Genomic DNA, 20,953 nt, shown 5'->3' on the forward strand with positions numbered 1-20,953 from the left:
AGAAATAAAATTTTGACAAAATTTTGTATAGTAATAAAATTTTGACAAAATTTTTTATAGAAATAAAATTTTGACAAAATTTTTTATAGAAATAAAATTTTGACAAAATTTTCTATAGAAATAAAATTTTGACAAAATTTTTTATAGCAATAAAATTTGACAAAATTTTCTATAGAAATAAAATTTTGACAAAATTTTCTATAGAAATAAAATCTTGACACAATTTTGTATAGTAATATTTTGACAAAATTTTTTATAGAAATGAGGTTTTGACAAAATTTTCTATAGAAATAAAATCACAATTTGTATGGTAATAAAATTTTGAAAAAAACATACTTTGAAAACTTGAGTATATAATGATAAAAATTCCAATTCACAGGCATTACACAAAATCTCATATACTTTCTACAATATTTTCCAAAATATAAAACATTCAATAAAACGACTATGGTATCAAAAAAATACAATATAATTCCATTTCAGTGAGTCTATAGACGTATAAAAGTTAACTAACTAAAATTTATTTATTCATTTTTCATTAAAGATTCGAGAGACTAAAAGGGTTTTTTTTTTAATTTCTTTTGTATTTATATAACAAATTACATATATGTGTTTGTGTGTATTATTTTTTACTTACCACCATCATTATCGATATTATCCTTGCAATTCATTTCCAGAGCAATCGAACAGTCAGATCCTGCCCATCCTTCAATACAATCACAGCGATATTCACCATTTTCCAAAGTGCATTGACCATGACGTGAACAACCATTTTCACAACCAGCTATACAAAAAAAAGGAAGAGATACAAAAAACGTTAGGGTTCAGTTAAAAAGCAAAACAAGTCATATGAAAAGAAAAAAAAACATAGGAAAAAGCTATGCCTTCACTATAAAATGTAAACCCACATATTGTCTATATGTATGTATGGAATAGGAATATAACTCCCAGTACATAATTAATGAAAAATCAAGGTTCAATGATTTAAAACTCAATAAACGACGTGAACGAATTCTTTTTTATATAAATCCAATAGCACTACTAAAGTAGAGTGAAAAAAAAATAATGAAAAACACGACAAAAATCTTAAAATAAAAGGAAATATATGGGAAAACAGTGAATGAAAAACAAATTATTTATTCACTGTAATTTTCGTTTTTGTTTTTTCAATGCCTGCAGCAAATTGGACCGGAATGGAAGATCCCTAAAGTGGAGTTAAATAATGATAGAAAAAAATATATATATTTTTTGGCCGAGATTTTTTTTCTTTGCATGAACTGAATGAAAAGCTATTGCAGTCTGAGCTGCCAGAGATTAAAATTTGTATGCTTTGATTAAAAATCACATTTCAATAGTCAAATCCGATCATAAATATGAAAGAGTATATCAATATTTTAGCAAATATAACATCAATGATTAAACATAAGCATCATAAATTTACCTAGGTCTCATTTTTGCGTGACAATAGTGTCAATTCGACATTGGCTAATTTACTCTACACGTGAATACAGACGAAACATATGTCGAATTCCTTATATATTTCAAAAACCATTAGTTATACAAATTTAACTAGAAAGCTATACAACACATGATTTCCACGTCATCAAGTATTCGAACAATTCTTTTAAAAATATAAGATAGCAAAAAATCGAATAAGCGCTTAATTGAAAAAACAAAAGGAGTCTATAAGGAGTCTATACATAATGAAGGAGTTTATATATAATTATGAGCTACATAAGTCAATTTTGTTGGAGCTTGTCGGCTTATAGAGGGCTATGAATCAATTTTTGCATGTCGAAAGTAGAAAGCATATACTGTCATTCAAATATCGAATTTCAATTGTATCGGATGAAACTTGCTTTCCTAGAAAGCTCAAGAAGTAAAATTGAGGAGCGGTTTTTATGGGGCTATATATTTTTGGATATACCCTATAAAAATATAATTACACGGACGAAAAAGACTGTTTTTCATACGTTTGGGTGGAAAAATTATATGTTTGGAACTCAAATTTTTTAACACAATATTTTTAAGTGCAAGCATATAATGTTCATAAACTAGCATAACATGTTTGGGACATATATATATATAAATATGTTAGAACATATTATGTTTGGGACATAATATGTTTGTAAATGTAATATGCTTATATGCAGACATACATTAATTTGGATATACCCTATAAAAATATATATGTTTAGAAAGAGAGACCTAGAGAGTATACTGCAAGTAAAATAATGGAAGTAACCAATTGTCGCCTTAAAATTATATCCGCACAAAGAAAATTTCATTAAAATTTTTTACTACCAGTGTATGCCCTAAGGTGAAACATAATATGTTTGGACAACACAAACAATATTTTGTTTGGACCAATCCTGAAAATATATATGCTTGAAGCAAAATGTGTTTGGGGTATATGTTACAGAAGCGATTTTTTTTTTTTTGAGGGTGTATGGACTGATACAGACCATTTTTTACATGGTGGTACAAGGCCATATGCTGACATCACGTATCAAATTTTAACCGGATGAAATTTGCAACAAATCTAGGGATCGGTTTATATGGCGGCTATATATATAATTATGAATCGATATGGAATAATGTTTGCATGGTTCTTTGAGGGCATATTCAAGCACAATGTACCAAATTTCAACTAGATCAGATGAAATATTCTCCTCCAAGGGGATCCTCAAGCAAAATATGGGGGCTATACCTAAAAGATGTCCGAATGGACCATTTGAAATACCATCTGGCCTCCATCAATAACAACTACTTGTGCCAAGTTTCAAGTGCTTAGCTTGTTTCGTCTGGTTGTTAACATGATTTCAACAGAAGGCGGACGGACGGACATCGTTGATCGACTCAGAATTTCAGCACCAGCCAGAATATTTATACAGCGTGAGGTCCGAGACCAATATTTCGATGTGTTACAAACGGAATGACAATGTTAAAATATCCCTTATCCTTGTATATATTTCCGTTTTTATTTTGAGTGAAAAGTACTCCTTTTTGTATTTCCACAAATTAATAAAAATTGTCTCTTTTCGGATTTTTATATAACCACTACCATAGAATGGCGGTATAATAACCCAGCAAAAAAAATTTGAAGGTACTTCTAAAGGCATAACTGACATCTCCCGATTTGAATTCTTAAGAGCATAGAAACCCCAATTTTCATGCGATTTCCTTTAAACTTGAAATCTAAAGTATATATCGTCCCATAGTTTTATAAAACCCCTATAGGACCTATCCCCCGATTTGGTATGGAAGTCACAATTTTCATGCGATGTACTTGAAATATAAAATATAGTGGTAGTTTTGGTTTGCAATGACGTATGCTAAACTTGGTATAAATGTTGTTAAGCTTTAGAATAGTCCCCAGGTAGACCGATCTTTCGATTTGAACCGAATTTGAGAGCATAGAAGCTGCAAATTTCATCTGATTTGCTTTGAATTTTAAATCTACGGGTAATTTAAGTCATTTAAGAGCTGTGTTAAATTTGGCATATACCGGTCCATGTCTTGATATAACATCCTTTAAGGCCGATATTAAACTGTCGCAACTTTTATTTAATTTGTTTAAAATGTCAAACCTAGACGTATCTGAAATCATATGTAGGGTGATAGTTTTTTAATTTTTTTATACCCTCCACCATAGGATAATTTTGTCATTCCGTTTGTAACACATCGAAATATTGCTCTACGACCCCCATAAAGTATATATATTCTGGGTCGTGCTGAAATTCTGAGTCGATCTGAGCATGTCTGTCCGTCCGTCTGTTGAAATCACGCTAACTTCCGAACGAAACAAGCTATCGACTTGAAACTTGGCATAAGTAGTTGTTATTGATGTAGGTCGAATGGTATTGCAAATGGGACATAGCGGTCCACTTTTACGTAGAGCCCCCATATAAACGGACCCTCAGATTTGGCTTGCGGAAACTCTTACAGAAGCATATTTCATCTGATCCGCCTGAAATTTGGTACATGGTGTTGTTATATGGTCTCTAACAACCATGCAAAAATTGGTCCACATCGGTTCACAATTATTTATAGCCCCCATATAAACCGATCCCCAGATTTGGCTTGCGGAACCTCAAAGAGAAGCAAATTTCATCCGATCTTGATGAAATTTGGTACATGGTGTTGGTGTATGGTCTCTAACAACCATGCAAAAATTGGTCCACATCGGTTCATCATCGGCAAGCGTTACCGCAACTCAAGTAATTCGATGACAGTGTTTAGAAGAAGTTTCTACGCAATCCATGGTGGAGGGTACATAAGCTTCGGCCTGGCCGAACTTACGGCCGTATGTACTTGTTTTTTTATATTTTCATTCGAATTTTCTTAAGGCTTCCTGTACAAATTATACAACCAAATTTCCTGCAAATTTAAAATCTGATATTACAAATCCCAAACTTAACTTCGGAGACAGGGCCATTAGAATCGATTGTCTTGAGGGGGAGATAATTTCCACCAAATTAACTTGTAATTCTAATATTAAATTTATAGCCTAAAATGTCCATAACAATTATAGCCAAAATGTTCATACATACATACAATTTACTAAAGCACGGATAGTTATCAAATTCGCATAATTTTTTATATTTGGCCAAAGTCGTGATGTTCTATATATACACTATATAAAATATGAGAATTCATTACAAGGAGATATTTAAAAAAAAAAAAAAACAACAACAAAATAATGTATGCATTTTAGGGTGATTATGGTATCTAAGATTCGACACAACCGAACTTTTGGCCGTATATACTTGTTGTTTTTTTATTGTATATATATATTTACATATAACGATACATGCTTATTTCTATGCAAATATTTATTTTTTTGTCCTTATTCGTATGTATATATTTTGTATAAAATAGTTTTCTAACGACTAATATATGTATCTATGTAAAAGTCTGTACCATTTTTTTTTTGCTAGAATTCATATAAAAGTTTATAACCAAAATATTTTCAATATCGTTGACGTGTGCAAAACCAATAAAACTTCCGCTATTTGTGAAATAGAAGACAATAAACGCAAAAAAAAAATACAAAGGCTGCAACACCGAAAGTCTAATGTCACAAAATGGAAGGCAATTTGCAAAAAAGTTAACGATGTTTTACATCCTATACGAGGTTGGTTGGAGTAGCATAATGTTGATGGAAGTCAAGAAAAGTTACATATGTTGGAAAACTTTAGTGAACGATAAAATAATCGATGAAAATCAACGCCTAAATGTAGGCTACAGGGTTTAGAACAATTCGTTAAATTTTAATTGAGATTTTTGCATTTTTGTATAAAAGAAAATGTGGCATTCATTTGTAAATGTTTATTGATATTGTGTTTGATATTGTGTTATTAAGATTTGCCAAAAGTAAAAATATTCTCCAAGAAGGTAATTGAGCGTACTTTCTTAAATTATTCCTTAAGACAAATTTTTCTCATTTGTAGGGAAATTTTCTTCTTAACTTTCTATAATATCCCTCGTATAATTCATAAGATTTGACTATTTTTTTTTTTTTTTGTTTCGTTTTTCTGTCAGTAACACGAATATAAGCTCAGTAATATTTATCCTTGATAATGTAATATCGTAATACTTAGGAACGTATCCATAGTGGAGAGCACTTGAATGACAAGCAGTTTAGGACGTCCTCAGCCACCACAAACTAGCATTATCAATATATAAATACCAAAGTGAGTTAGGGAAGTTGTACAGGCACAAAATATCTACATATATATACTGCTGCCTGACTGAAAATGTCGTAGAACCAAATTCAACCATCTCTGAAAATAAAACGGGAGAGTAAAGAAAAAATAGAAAAAGTTTCAAAATAGGTCCTTCATGCAATTTCAATTTCTATTGTGCTCACAAACAACAGAGAATTTAAAGAATTGGAATGGTATATGCATGTTCATGACACATGTCACAATGACATTAGGAAAGCGCCAAATAGTATGCATTAGAATAACAAACAAAAAATCAACAAGGAAACAAGAAAATTGTAGGAAAGGAAATATATAAAACATTATATTGTATATGTCATTATTATTTATTTGTTTTTTGTTGCTGTAGCTTAAGCTTGCAAGTAACATTTGTTTGTGAAAAGAATTTCTGTCTTCTCAGGGAGATCTTTTTCATGGACCTTATAGCGGCATAAGGCTTTATTAGTACAAAACTATTGGAAATTAATTATCAGACGAGTTGATAGATGAGAAAATATTTTTAAATTCTTTTTTGATGTTCTAAAAGAAAGAAAGAGGATACCTTAAATCATTTAAGCTAAGTTGCAAATTCGCATCAAATTTATTGGCTCTTATGACTAGAAAACAACACAAAAACCACTAATAAAAATCTTAATTGAATGTTAAAAAATTCTTAAAATCCTTATTCATTTATATGCACAAAAAATGTTTTTGATTCAATAACGAAATTATTTAATTATTTAATTGGAATTATTTCGATCACGAAAATGATAGTAGCAGTTACAAAATTAATAAACAATTTAAAAAAATATACTTGATTTGATAATTAGTTTTTTTGACACTTTTAATTAATTCCTTAATTGGTTCAATTAAAAATGTCATTGATTTTGATTGCAAATCACAATTAATTTTTTTATTTAAGGCACTCAATTTTTTGTTGGATTTTTTACTTATTTAGATGATATACATTTCTTGTGATTTTATAAGTTTATACTTTTACCAGCCTAACCCGACACGCTTCGCTGAGCCTGTCGAAGTATATTTGTTGGAATAGTATACGTTAACTTAGCCAGCCATATCCTTCGATCTGAAAACAAGTTCGAAGAGATTTGAATTCGGACAAATTGCTTTTTCGATTATATACAGAAGCGGCGAATATGCAGATGTAAAATGGTCCGTCTTACTCTGCGAAGCGGGTCGGGTTACACTAGTAACTTAAAAAGTCTGGCAGAAGTCTGTACAAAATTATGTAGCGAGTTCCCGTCTACGGACAACCTTCTACTTTCAATTTTCAAAAAAATCGAACAAAAGTAACCCTTTTCCCACTTTCGCTCCACCACGACCAGATATTGGAAAATCACGGACCCTATATTAATTTCACAAACTACCCAACGGTCCCTATAAATTTCAAGTAAATCGGCAAAGTTTATTTCACTATTCCCCTTCCCCAAGCAGATATCGAAAAATCATGTAACCTGTAATAATTTAATCACCTCTTCCCACGTTCCCTGTAAATTTCAAGTAGATCGGAGAAGGTAAAATTTTGCTCTATTTTTTTTAAGGGATATCACTTCCTCGAAAATTCCAAGAAAATCAAGTGTGGGAAAAGGAGAATGTTCCCTCCCCGACCAAATACTCAAACAAAAGGTACAATATATTTCATAACCTTTTCCCACGGCCTTTGTAAATTTCAAGTAAAATTAAGAATTTTAGTTTTTTTTTTCAGTTTTAGAGGAGGTTCCCTTCTCCGACCAAATATCGAAAAGTGATGTGGGGTATCTTGTGTAGACGTCTCAGAAAATTTCAAGCTCATTATAAGCCCAATTTTCAAAAAACAGGAAAAGGAAGGCCTCTCTTCCCGTCCAAATATCACAAAATCAGGCATCCAATATTAATTTCATAACCTCTCCCTACGTCCTCTGTACCTTTCAAAAAAATTGGAAAAGTTTAATTGTTTCTCTGTATGTACTTAAGAAGAAGCGGATATTAAAAAATTAGGACCCTGATATAAATATCATAACTTCACCCAGTTTTTCCGTAAAATTTCAGTCGGAGAATTTTAGTTTTGTTTTCACTGTACTTTAAAAAAAAAGGTCGGGCAGAAGGGAGGTCCCCCTCCTCGACTAAATATCGAAAAATAAAGTAGTCGTTTTTGTTTTTCAAGCAAATCGGATAATTTTGTTCCAATTTTCAAAAAGTCGGGCAGGGGGGAGATCTTCTCCCCCCGTCCAAATATAAACACATCAGGCAATTTTAATTTCATTTTTATTTCATTTTAAGCATTATTATAAATTAAACTTTTCTTAAATTCCATGAGGATCGTATAAATATAAATAAATGTACGAACGAATGAAAGACGAGAACAAGAATGACTTATTGAAGTGATTTTGAATTGATCAGCATGTAATATAGAATTTAGAGCCACTATTTGTGACAAAACATTATAGATTAAATTTATCAAAAGCCAGAACCTCACTCATAGGAGAATTTTAATATTTGATTCATATTGATAAACTTCTATGAAATATTTAATTTTAAGCACTAACAACGTATGCTCCTTTTTGAATAAAAATAATGTTTTGATGATGATTTTCCCAAAAAAAAATTCCATGCAGACATATTTTGCCATAAGAATGCTCCAGGTTTTCTAGAGGTTGTCTGCACACAGAGACCTAACTATAAATACATAATATATGTTGCATATTTGCAAGGGCTGTTTTTTTTTCCTATATAACTAGAAGACATTGAAGTGAAACTAATGCCTTTCAATGTCTATGTATTGCATTTCTAGGTTTGTCATTGCTATTTTGCCTTCGTTAGAAAATGACAGTATGTTTTAATATGCGTCATGTCTGAACGTGTCACATTATTTGAAGAAAAAAGAAAAATTTGTAGCATATACTGCAGGCATTATTTGTACTTTTACAAAAGTAGATATTAGCAAAAAATAGTAGATATTAGCAAAAAAAAAATAGTACATTGTCTGAAAATATTATATGTGAATGACATATGGATACCGTAAAATGTAGCAACATTTTTACGAGTAAAAATCCCTATATTTGCGCATATTTATAATATAGCACTTTTTAAGGTGCTTATCAAACAGAATCTATGAAAAATTGCTTTTCAGCAATAACCAACAATTTTATATTAACTTGTCTGTTTTTTTTTTTTTGCGAATTAACTTTCTTCCACACAAAATGGAACTAATAAAACTTTGCATACTTTCTATACAAAAACTATTAGGAGTTTTAAATTGCTTTTCTATATTGTATGAGCTCCCTCAATAGCTGCTTCTTTTTTTTTTCATTTCTCATCGTAGCCACTCAGTACATGCATTAGTTTTATTTCCCATTGTCTGCAAAGTTTTAAATTTGATTTTATTTATATTTATGTGATATGAAAGCAGAACATCCAAAGTGTGGTTTGGACTTGTTTTTTTTCGATACAATAGTACGTACTTTAAGTGCTAGGGAGAGTTGTCAAACCAAATTCAATTGAACATCAATTTTGGTTATTGAAAGTTTGACTAACGCATATTTCATTGAATTTCTATCGGAGTTCCGATTGGAAGAATACGTTTTTTTTTTTTTTCAACTACTACTTACGCAATGTACAATGTCTTCCATTCCATCCCTGGGAACAAACACAGGTGCCATTTTTGCATTGTCCATGTTCAGAGCAACGGGCATCACAGGGTAATTGATCACATAGATTACCAGTCCAACCGGTATTGCAACGACATTTGCCTGATTCACAGACACCATTGGGTCCACAATCTAAACTGCAAACAGCTGGAAAAGTAAAAAAACAATAAACTATATTAGTAGATACAATTTTAGAGAAAATATTGCCTATTTTCAGGCATTATTGTATTCAATATCGTTTTTTGTGTGATTCCACTATAAAAAAAATGCAATTACTACTAATAAAACAAGTAAGAAAGGTCTAAAGTCGGGCGGGGCCGACTATGTTATACCCTGCAACACTTTGTAAATCAAAATTTTCGATACCATATCACATCCGTCAAATGTGTTGGGTGCTATATATAAATATATATACATTTAAATATCACTCGAGCAAAATTTTTACGATTACGACTCGACCAAAATCTTCAGACTCAGACTCCACAGCCCTGTTGTTAACTAGGTTATGTGTGGTTTTTAAATACAAAGGGTTAAGAGTTAAGAGAGAGAGGTGATATAACCAAGACAACAATTATTGAAATCTAACGATCGTATAAGAATATCGAAGATCAAGACTTGGGTTTGAAATGCTGATATTTTCTATTTACTGACAGAAGAGTTTTCTTTTTTTCTGCATCGAAGTTATTTATATTCAGACTCAGAGATATACATATATTGAACAAGCATTTGCATAAGCTCTGGATTATTTTCTACTACAGAAAATACTTGACAACAAAAAAATAATTCGTTTGTCTAAAAATTTCGTTATAAAAAATCACTTAAGCTTTTTTGAGATAAGTTTTTTTTATCCTCTTTCACTAACTTTTAAAATTTCTAAATGTTTTGGAGAAACCTTTAAGTTTCTCCAGAACACTACTAAAAATACCAACAATAAAAAAACACCATCTATCATATATGGATAGTACAGCAGTACTATCCATATATTCGAATTGATTACAGTGAACTATCCCATTTTGGAGTTTCCGTTCACTTCATAAAAATGTCATTTTAAGACACAAGAACTCTCCTACCAATATACCAATCATTTGGACATTCATACACACTTATTCCATTTGCTTTACATCATATTGACTAAAGCTTCAGCAATAGCAGATAAAGCTTCAGTAACCACACAGAATGTCAATTTTACGACAAGATGAAATTGTGGTCCACACCAAAGTGATGGTAAAAATCATGAAGGAAATACTTCACAACCATAATGGCTAAACCGTAACGACCATGGCGAAAAAAAAACCAACAAAAACCCTATATGGTAGCTTTACTTCGGCCAATATTTCCAATTCATGTCATAAATAGCTTTAGCTATCAAAGGACACTTTTTTTGAACAGTAGTTTTTTGTAACTATGTTGACAAAATATTGATATTCGGTTGAGATACTGATAGTTGTAACTACTCTTTGTTTCACGTATGATCAATGAATACAAGTTTTAGGACAGAACGTTCGAATATCCTAGTAAAAATGAATAAAACTCAAAGGATTTTGTGATATAGAATAAAATAAAAAATAGGTTTCATATTTTCTTTACAAAAACTAGAATGATGGATGCTTCAACAATGTACTGAAATTATTAAATTTCACTACAAAAATGGTGAACATTTCACAGAATTTCATCGGAACATCATCTGGACTAATGAGGCCGAATTCCACCCAGGTGGTTACGTCAAAATGCAAAAAACAAAAGTTTTTGTTGAGATGCTTAAATTGCTACGATTAATGTTTCATTTCAATCATTAGCCTACTAACTGTAGTCATTGACTGGGCCTCAAAAATTTTTGATACTGTTTTTGATAATCAATGGATTAGCTTATTCTTTATTATTAAATAAACAGGCGATAATTAATGTTAAACAAGTATATACGGCCGTAAGTTCGGCCAGGCCGAATCTTATGTACCCTTCACTATGGATTGCATAGCAACTTGTACTAAAGACTGTCATCCAAAATCGAATTACTAATTTTTTTGCGGTAACACTTGCCGATGGCAAACACCGTCTTACTTAAAACTTCTTAACACCGTTTTCTCAATTGTAAGTTAGTCCATACGGGGTATATATTAAACAAAAAAACCGATTAAATACGTATATAATTCAGTTTGACAAATTGTTCTATAGAACTAAAATTTTGACAAAATTTTCTATAGAAATAAAATTTTAACAAAATTTTTTATAGCAATAACATTTTGACAAAATTTTCTTTGGAAATAAAATTTTGACAAAATTTTCTATAAAAATAAAATCTTCACAAAATTTTCTATAGTAATATAATTTTGACAAAATTTTCTATAGAAATAAAATTTTAGTAGATTATTTTTGGGGATCGGCTATAGACCGATAGGGGCCAATTTTGGCATGGTTGTCAGCGGCCATATACTAGCGCCATATACCAAATTTCACCACGTACCAAATTTCAATCGGATCGGGTGAATTTTGCTCTTCCAAGGGGTTCCGGAGTTCAAATCTGGGGATCGGTTTATATGGCGGCTACATTTAATTATGGACCCATATGGAATTTTGCTCATCCACGAGTCTCCGAAGGTCAAATTTGGGGATCGGTTTATATGGGGGCTATATATAATTATGGAGCTATGTGGACCAATTTTTGCATGGTTGTTAGAGACCATATACTAACACCATATACCAAATTTCTGCCGAATCGGTTTATATGGGGGCTACATTTAATTATGGACCGATATGGAATTTTGCTCATCCACGGGTCTCCGGAGGTCAAATTCGAGGATAGATTTATATGGAGGCTACATATAATTATGGACCGATGTGGACCAATTTTTGCATGGTTGTTAGAAACCATATACAAACACCATGTACCAAATTTCAGCAAGACCGGATGAATTTTGCTTCTCCAAGAGGCTCCGCAAGCCAAATCTGAGCGTCGGTTTATATGGGGGCTATACGTAAAAGTGGACCGATATGGCCCATTTGCAATACCATCCGACATACATCAATAACAACTACTTGTGCCAAGTTTCAAATCGATAGCTGGTTTCGTTCGGAAGTTAGCGAGATTTCAACAGACGGACGGACATGCTTAGATCGAATCAGAATTTCACAACGACCTTATGGGGTCTTAGAGCAATATTTCGATGTGTTACAAACGGAATGACAAAGTTAATATACCCCCATCCTATGGTGTAGGGTATAATAATATAATACAAAATAACACATTTTACTGGAAACCTCATTATTTTAGCATAACTAGTTTGATTTTTTTATTTCTACGTTTTTTTGTTTCTTTTGCCACATACATGTTTTTCTTTTTAAAGTTTGAAAAAATCCACTCTCAAATATAAATTTTTAGTAACTTAGACGATTTTTCGACCTTTCGACGTTTGATTGATTTTTTCAAAACATTGATTTTTTCAAACATTTTTTCAAAACATGTATTACATATTTTTCGATTATTTAGAATTTTTTAAAATCCAATTTTTTTGGGATATAAAATGTCGACATTTGGTGTCGCGACTGTCGGCTTTTTCTTGTTCTCGTTTTTCAAAAAGAAATTGAGTCACTTGACTGCGCAATTGAGTGGAATGACTGCGCACTGCAAATAAACAAAATCATGGTGAATTGTCAAAAGACGTCTATACATTTTCTTCGTCTATGATAAAACTCAAACTCAATAAAACTCTGCTGGAAAAATATGAAATTTTATGGTAATTAAATATATATGTTCTTGAGTACGGATGTCTTGTGAATCACAGAGTCCTTGGGAATCACAGAGCAACCACAAAATTGTGTATAGTTGCCACTATTGTCAAATACCAGTGTGAAAAAAGATCCCACATGAAAATTAAGAACAGGCCCATAAAGAAAATTATGGTTCATTATCATTAAAAATATTTTGGGTTTCATTTTCATAATGCAAACGGTTCCCAAAAATGAAGTTACTTTCCAGAAAACACTGTTCTCACTCTCCCTCTATAGTTTTATGGGGTCCTAGTTCATTTTGGTTTTGGGGCCAATATTTATGGTGCTATTTTTTCACTATTCTTTTCTTTAAATCTCATTTTTGTTCACGGCTGAAATTCAAATTTAATATTCCACTTTTTTTTACCAAAAATCTCTTTCTACTTACTTAGCTTCATATTAAAATCTTTTTGTACAATATAATTGATTTTCTTTTCTATTTTCAATATTTTCCACTGAATTTATTTTCAATACTTTAGGTTCTTGCAGATTCAATTTAAAACAACTCTCGGCAATTTCTGGAAATAAGATAAGAACAGAAAATTGTCCTTGCCAAAAATATTCAATAAATCCCTAATGAAGAAAAAAAAAAACACACAATCAACTTAAATTACCGACTAAATTTCCAATATAAGCCTTAAACTCTACAATAAGTCATTCAACTTCCGTATATGAACAAAAATTGAGTTTATTAAGACTTAACCTTGTAAAACCTTCATAAACTCACAAAACCAAAAGTCACTCTTCATATATGGACCTAAAAGTTCCTTAGTGATATATACTTTTTTGTTTGGGACATTATGAACTTTTTTTCATGATTTAAATTCACCTAAACGATAAAAACAAACATACATCGACCTTTGAAGAACATACATAGATGTGTAAGTGTAGGTATTGCCAATGCATATAAGGACTCACACACACACATACTAATCACAGAAACGAAATCACATACAGATTGAAAGTACATTAACCCTTTTATGCAAAAGGGGAAATTGAACCAAAAGAAGGAATGCCTTAGTTGGGAAAGTTTAGAATGTAAACATGGTGGTTATTTGCCACGGGAGAAGGTCTGAATGTCTATGGATGGAGGCGGTGGCGGTATGTATTTTGACACACATCCTCATACGCTGTTATTTTGGCATTGGAAGAATAACGAAACGAGTAAAAAATAAACCAGACGCCAGTCAACCTGGCTGAATATGATTATCCTGCTTATACAGATGATGGTAGACCCACACAGTTAGCAGACAATCTCAGCCACACGAATGAGGTATTTCCTCATGTTTCACCACTAAGGTGGGTTGAAGAAATTGGTTCTATATGCGGATAGGAGCTTATTTTTCAAACGTTCTTTTTTTTTTTTTGGTATGCAGAAATCAATGATTGAGTTTTATGCCTGATATCGAATAAGGCGTATGATAAAAATAAACCTTAAATGCATGACTACAAAAGCTAAGGCACCCAAAGAACACATTTATATATATACACTGGCAAATGGGTAGATAGTATACCGACACGTTTTCTATAGGCTAGGTACATTAAATTCAAACAAAGATTTTTGTTGTTGTATAGCTCTAATATCCTTTACCTTTATGACTTTAGTGGGAGGTTTGTATGACATCCGCTTGACTTTGTCTAGGTATTGTTGTATGTAACGGCGGGTAATATTTGCGGTAGTTGAAAGTTTCTTAATCCAAAAAAGAAAACTAACAATACTTAAGATGGAGAAGCCGCTCCTAAGGATGATGAGTTATCATGGAGGTGAAGAAATATGTTAGAAATAAACCTTTATTCGTTCTAACATAAAGGGATATTAAAAAAAAAATATTTGCCACCAAAATATTGTAGCATACTTTGGGGCGTTTGTTTTCTACGCAATGTTAGGTTAGGTTAGGTTATGTGGCAGCCTGATATATCAGGCTCATTTAGACTATTCAGTCCATTGTGATACCACAGTGGTGAATTTCTCTCTATGCAATGTTGAACAATTCTTCCAAACAAGAAATGTTTTTTTTTCTAATTCAATCACGAAGTTAATTAATTTTTTAATTGAAATGGGATCAATTACAAAAATGATAATATCAATTAAAAAATTAAATGAAAGTCAATTAAAAATTAAAATTAATTGATACTATTAATTTTTGTGATTGATTTTTGTTTCAATTAAAAAATTTTCAATTAAAAAATGTTTGCAACAAACATATTGTAGCATACTTTGGGTCGTTTATTTTCTATGCAATGTCGAACAATTCTTACAAAAACAAATTTCTGATGCAATCACGAAATTAATTATTCCAATTAAGTTTTTTTATTGAGATTGATTTTTGTTTCAATTAAAAAATTTGTTGAATCAATTATAATTTTAATTGAATATTTTTTTAGAACTCAATTAAGACTTTAATTGGAAAAAGGTTCGTGAAATTTTTTTTTCTGTGTAAGACTGTACTTTGCTGTGTGGACATTAAAGACAAAATTCCAAAGACGATACCATTGATCTATAATTTTCAGTTCTATGTTCGATCGGCCGAACTAGAGGTATAATTTTTATGATGTTGAACCAAACTTTTTACTTTACTTTTAATTTATTAAAAATGTTCGAATATTTTGTGAAAATTTTATTTCTATAAAAAATTTTGTTAAAATTTTATTTCTGAAGAAAATTTTGTCAAAATTTTATTTCTATAGAAACTTTTGTCAAACATTTATGTCTATAGAAAATTTTGTCCAAATTTTATTTCTATAGAAAATTTTGTCAAAATTTTATTGCTATAGAAAATTTTGTCAAAAATTTTATTTCTATAAAAAATGTTGTCAAAATTTTATTTCTATAGAAAATTGGTCTTTTCAACAATTTGCAAATTTGTCTTTAAAACACTAGAATAGAAGTGAAGAACACAAATGGCAAGGCTACAACTTAATGGCGCAGTGAAAATTTTGAATTAATTTCCATTGTTTTTTTTTGTTACTTTTTTATATTATTTCTAACGAAATTTTTGTGAAAATTTTATTTCTATAGAAAATTTTGTCAAAATTTTATTTCTTTAGAAAATTTTGTCCAAATTTTATTTCTATAGAAAATTTTGACAAAATTTTATTTCTATAGAAAATTTTGTCAAAATTTTATTTCTATAGAAAATTGGTCTTTTCAACAATTTGCAAAGTTGTCGTGAAAACACTAGAATTGAAGTGAAGAACACAAATGGCAAGACTACAACTTAATGGCGCGGTGAAAAATTTAAATTAGTTTTCATTGTTTTTTTTTACTTTTTTATGTGTTTTGCATTGATGCTCTCTTTTTTTAATTTTAAACATTAGCTTTGCTGATAGTTCGTATTATTTTAAGTCAATTGCAATTTACTCTAAACTATAAAATTAAAATATATAATAAAAATGTTAGGCCTTCATGGACCGTCACGACCATATGATGTTGCTTCAGTTTTATTTGGTTGAATCTCATTCAAACTTCGCCCCACATTTGTGGCAAAAAATAAATTAGGGTTCATTTTGACATTTGATTTAAAAGGAATGAACCCCACCTGATGAAAATGAATCCTAACTGATGGAAAAATAGTTTGTTTGTTTGTTTTTTTTTTTATAATTTTTTATTGATGCTCTCTTCTTAATTTTTAAACATTGTCTTTGATAATAGTTGGTATTATTTTAAGTCAATTGCAGATTGAAATTAAATTAATTAAAATTTTAAAATTAAAATAGATAATAAAATAGTCGAGCCTTTATGGACCGTCACGACTATACAACGTTTTCTGCAAATATTTTACTTTGGGCGCGATCTAAGTATGCGCCCTAAGATATGGTTAAAGTGGCAGCCCGATTAAGATTCAGGCTCACTTAGACTATTTAGTCCATTGTGAATAGTCTAAGCCCTAAGATATGCAAAGGATTTAGTTTTATCCACTCTGCCATTAGAAAGAGGTCTTTTTGACCTTTCGAAATGGGGTTTTGTTAGTTTCAGTAAATTCATGGTGAAACCTTAACATGCTGGGGGCACTGAGTTCAACCCCAGTTTCCACTAAACACCAACAAGTTTTTCGGCGGTGGATTACACCCTCATAGTAATGCTGGGGAAATTTCTAAGTGTTTGTCAAAGCTTCTCTAAGTGATATCAGCGTAATGAACGTTTTAATCTCAAGGAAAAACTGTTTTCACTTAATTCTACTATAAATTGAGGTAAAACACTTAGTGATAAAAGAGAAGTTCCCCCAGTAAAAAAGCGTCGCCAAAAAAGTAGTGAAAATGTTCTTTTTGGATCCGGAAGTGGTGCAAAATTGGCACAGCAGCAATGAATTTAACATGGGCTTTCCATAGGATGGATGTCTTCCATTTCAACAGCCGTTGCATTGAATTTGCATCACTTCTTAAGGTGTGGCCCGAATTCTATGTTTCGGATGTGAATTATAAAATTGTGCCATATTTTGCCAAATAAATAATTTTTAAATTTTTTTTTATCACTTTTAATGCATTCTAACGCTTGTCTAAAACGTTTGACTTCAAATATTTTCAAAAATTTGCAATTTTTTCTAGAATGGATTTAGGTTTTTTTTTGACATAATTTAAATAATTTGTACCATTTTATTAATTCTTACTCTCTTTTTATTCTTGTTAAAACAAAATCATTTAAAATTTTTTTATTAAAAATATGAAAAAAAACAAGTTTTAAAAAATTGAATCAAAAGAACTTCCTGTGTAATTAAAATAAAGAACATCTTTGGGAGGACATTTTTGGAAGTGCTTTAAAGTAGTGTCTTTAGAAGAATTTCCAATTTTTTTGCTGGGTAATTATATGTAATGTCACTATGGGCTAGACTGTCTAACCTCAACTATGCTTAAAAGAAACAAAAAAAAATATTTCTGTAATTCTTTGAGTTAGCATGCTTCATTTATAATCATGAAATTCAAAAACTTTTCCCTTTAATAACAATACATAGAAATCAAATTTTTATATAGATAATATATGCTAAAAAGTAGGCAATATTATTTTAAGAAAATATTTCTGAATATTTATTTTACGTTTGTTATATATAAGCATTTCGTACCGTATAACTCTTTGGAATACTGCATTCCATGCCCCTTTTTATGCGTTTCGTTCATTAAACCAAGTGTCATAAGACTTTCGTCTTGAAAGAAAATATTTTACCCCGAATTATGAAAAAGAAAGCTAAAAATAGAACTATGAATGATACAGAAAAATGAACAGTACGATAAAAAAGAACCAGTTCTTACCAGAACTTCAACACTTGCTTTTCATCATAAACTCATTTTGTGTCGCTTCAGTCTATTTATCGTCCCTTCATATTTTCATCATATCTTTATATATAGACTCGTATGTAAAATCTTAAGATGTCATAGACATGGAGCCATAGGATTGTCCAAACGACCCACTGAACATCCCACTTGCTTATTGTTGAACAGGAGCCACGAGTAGAGATATCCTTATTTTTAGTTTTATTTTCTCCTTCTCTCACATTAGCCTAAGGACAAATGTGAAGTAAAGAAAATAAGGTAGCTTAGGTAGGCTACCATAACTTTCATTAACTCATGTAGTGTTTTTTTTTTTTTTGCTTTTTTGAAGAATATAAGTATGTGTGATACTCATACACTTGTAGTTATATACAAACATATACACATAAAAGATATGAATATTCTTAAGGATTCTTTATGAAATAAATCACTCAAGTGTGTAACGCCCTTTTACGAGACGTTACAAGTTGGTTGTTGCATGCATGTATATGTGAGACTGTGTATGTACATGAACATGCTGGTATTCCAGGAGATAAGCTTAAATATTTTGCCAACATTTTTAAGAAAGAATGAAAGTAGGTATCTTTGCAACCGAAGGGTATTACATCTTGTACTTGGGGTTGTATCCTTTACGTTTGAGTAAATTTATGAACATAGCAAAGCATAGCTAGCGTTAAAGTGACTCTTAAGGATTATAAATTTTATTATGAACATATGAGTGGTCAGAATTAACTCTTGGGGCGTTTTGACAGAGGTTTCTTTTTGGTCGTTTCATTTTTTATTTTTTTAGATTGGATCATCTCTTATATATACAGATTTAATGCGAACTTGAGCAGTCTTCTGGAAAATCATATAATTGAAACTGAAATTCTGCAAGCAAAGACATTTCACAATTCAAAAAAAAAAAATTTTAAATGGATTATTGGATTATGAGAAAATTTGAATCATTTTTAAATTGAATATTAATTTATAAAATTAGGTATACGTGTGATTTGGAAAAAGAAATTCTCTTGCATGAATGAATAAATGAGATTTTCATAAATAATTGATAAGAAAAACATTTTTTATAATATTTTATATAAACTAATATAAATAATATTTTAATATTCGTAAGATCAGAATGTATTCAAATTTTGGTAGAAGAAAAGCAAAATTTTTCAAAAATCAAATATAGTTGAGAAATCTTCTAAGCTGATTTAGTTGAATAAATTCAACGATGACAGTTTTTGGAAATGTTCTAGTATGATAGCAAATATATAGTGATAATAAAAATATAATTTAATTCATATTTATTTTTTTTTTAATCGGGTACAAACAATTGGTGATTGCTAAAAAAGGTGCAACGAAATTAATTGCAAAATATGAAGGATAATGTAATAGCTTTTGGGTTCTGTATCCCCCACAATACTATAAATTAACAATAACTTTGGAATTAGGGAAAAACATATTGTAACACCAAGGCAAGATATATATATTTGCGAAACAAAAACGCCCTCAGAAATACATACACACTCGAGTGATTTATTTTCAACTAAAACACCCATTAAGTATGCTTTATATTTTCAAAAATATCATGATATTACAAACAGTATTACCGTTGTTCAATTTTAATGGAAAATTTTTGTACCACTGATTAAAACATTTTTTTTTTGAAATTTAATATATATATAAATTTTATATAGAAAATTTTGCAAAATTTTATTTCTATACAAAATGTTTATTTCTATAAAAATATTTGTCAAAATTTTACTTCTATACAAAATTTTGTCAAAATTGTATTTCTATAGAAAATTTTGTCAAAATTTTATTTCTATAGAAAATTTTGTCAAACTTTTATTTCTATAGAAAATGTTGTACAAATTTAATTTCTATACGAAATTTTGTCAAAATTTAATTTGTATAGAAAATTTTGTCAAATTTTTTTTTCTCTTGAAAATTTTGTCGACATTTTATTTCCATAGAAAATTTTGTCAAAATTTAATTTCTATAGAAAATTTTGTCAACATTTTATTTTTATAGATAATGTTATCAAAATTTTATTTCTAAAGAAAATGTTGTAAAAATTTAATTTCTATAGAAAATTTTGTCAAGATTTTTTTTTTATAAAAAATTTTGTCAAAATTTTTTTTCTAAAGAAAATTTTGTCAAAATTTTATTTCTATAGAAATTTTGTCAAAATTTTATTTCTATAGAAAATTTTGTCAAAATTTTATTTCTACAAAAAATGTTGTCAAAATTTTATTTCTATAGAAAATTAAGTCGAATTTTTTTTTCTATAGAAAATTTTATCAAAATGTTATTTATATAGAAAAATTTTTTTGAAAATTTTATTTCTCAAGAAAATTTTGTCAAAATTTAAGTTCTATAGAAAATTTTGTCAAAATTTTAATTCTATAGAAAGTTTTGTCAAAATTTAATTTCTATAGAAAATTTTGTCAACATTTTATTTTTATAGAAAATGTTATCAAAATTTTATTTCTAAAGAAAATGTTGTAAAAATTTAATTTCTATAGAAAATTTTGTCAAGATTTTTTTCTATAGAAAATTTTGTCAAAATTTTTTTTTAAAGAAAAT

General features: G+C 29.9%; 1 protein-coding gene across 1 annotated transcript in view; it reads right to left on the minus strand.

Moving 5' to 3' along the window:
• Ten-a (Teneurin-a transmembrane protein) overlaps nucleotides 1–20,953 on the minus strand; it is a 610,089-nt gene that overhangs the window by 124,424 nt on the left and 464,712 nt on the right. The window contains exons 8-9 of the mRNA XM_075299300.1: nucleotides 9,314–9,499; nucleotides 638–784 (exon numbers count right to left, since the gene is read on the minus strand). Of these exons, the coding sequence (XP_075155415.1) occupies nucleotides 638–784; nucleotides 9,314–9,499 (333 nt within the window). The remainder of the gene's footprint in view (nucleotides 1–637; nucleotides 785–9,313; nucleotides 9,500–20,953) is intronic.

The sequence above is a fragment of the Haematobia irritans genome, chromosome 3, assembly GCF_050003625.1.
Source record: "Haematobia irritans isolate KBUSLIRL chromosome 3, ASM5000362v1, whole genome shotgun sequence".
Lineage (NCBI taxonomy): Eukaryota > Metazoa > Arthropoda > Insecta > Diptera > Muscidae > Haematobia > Haematobia irritans.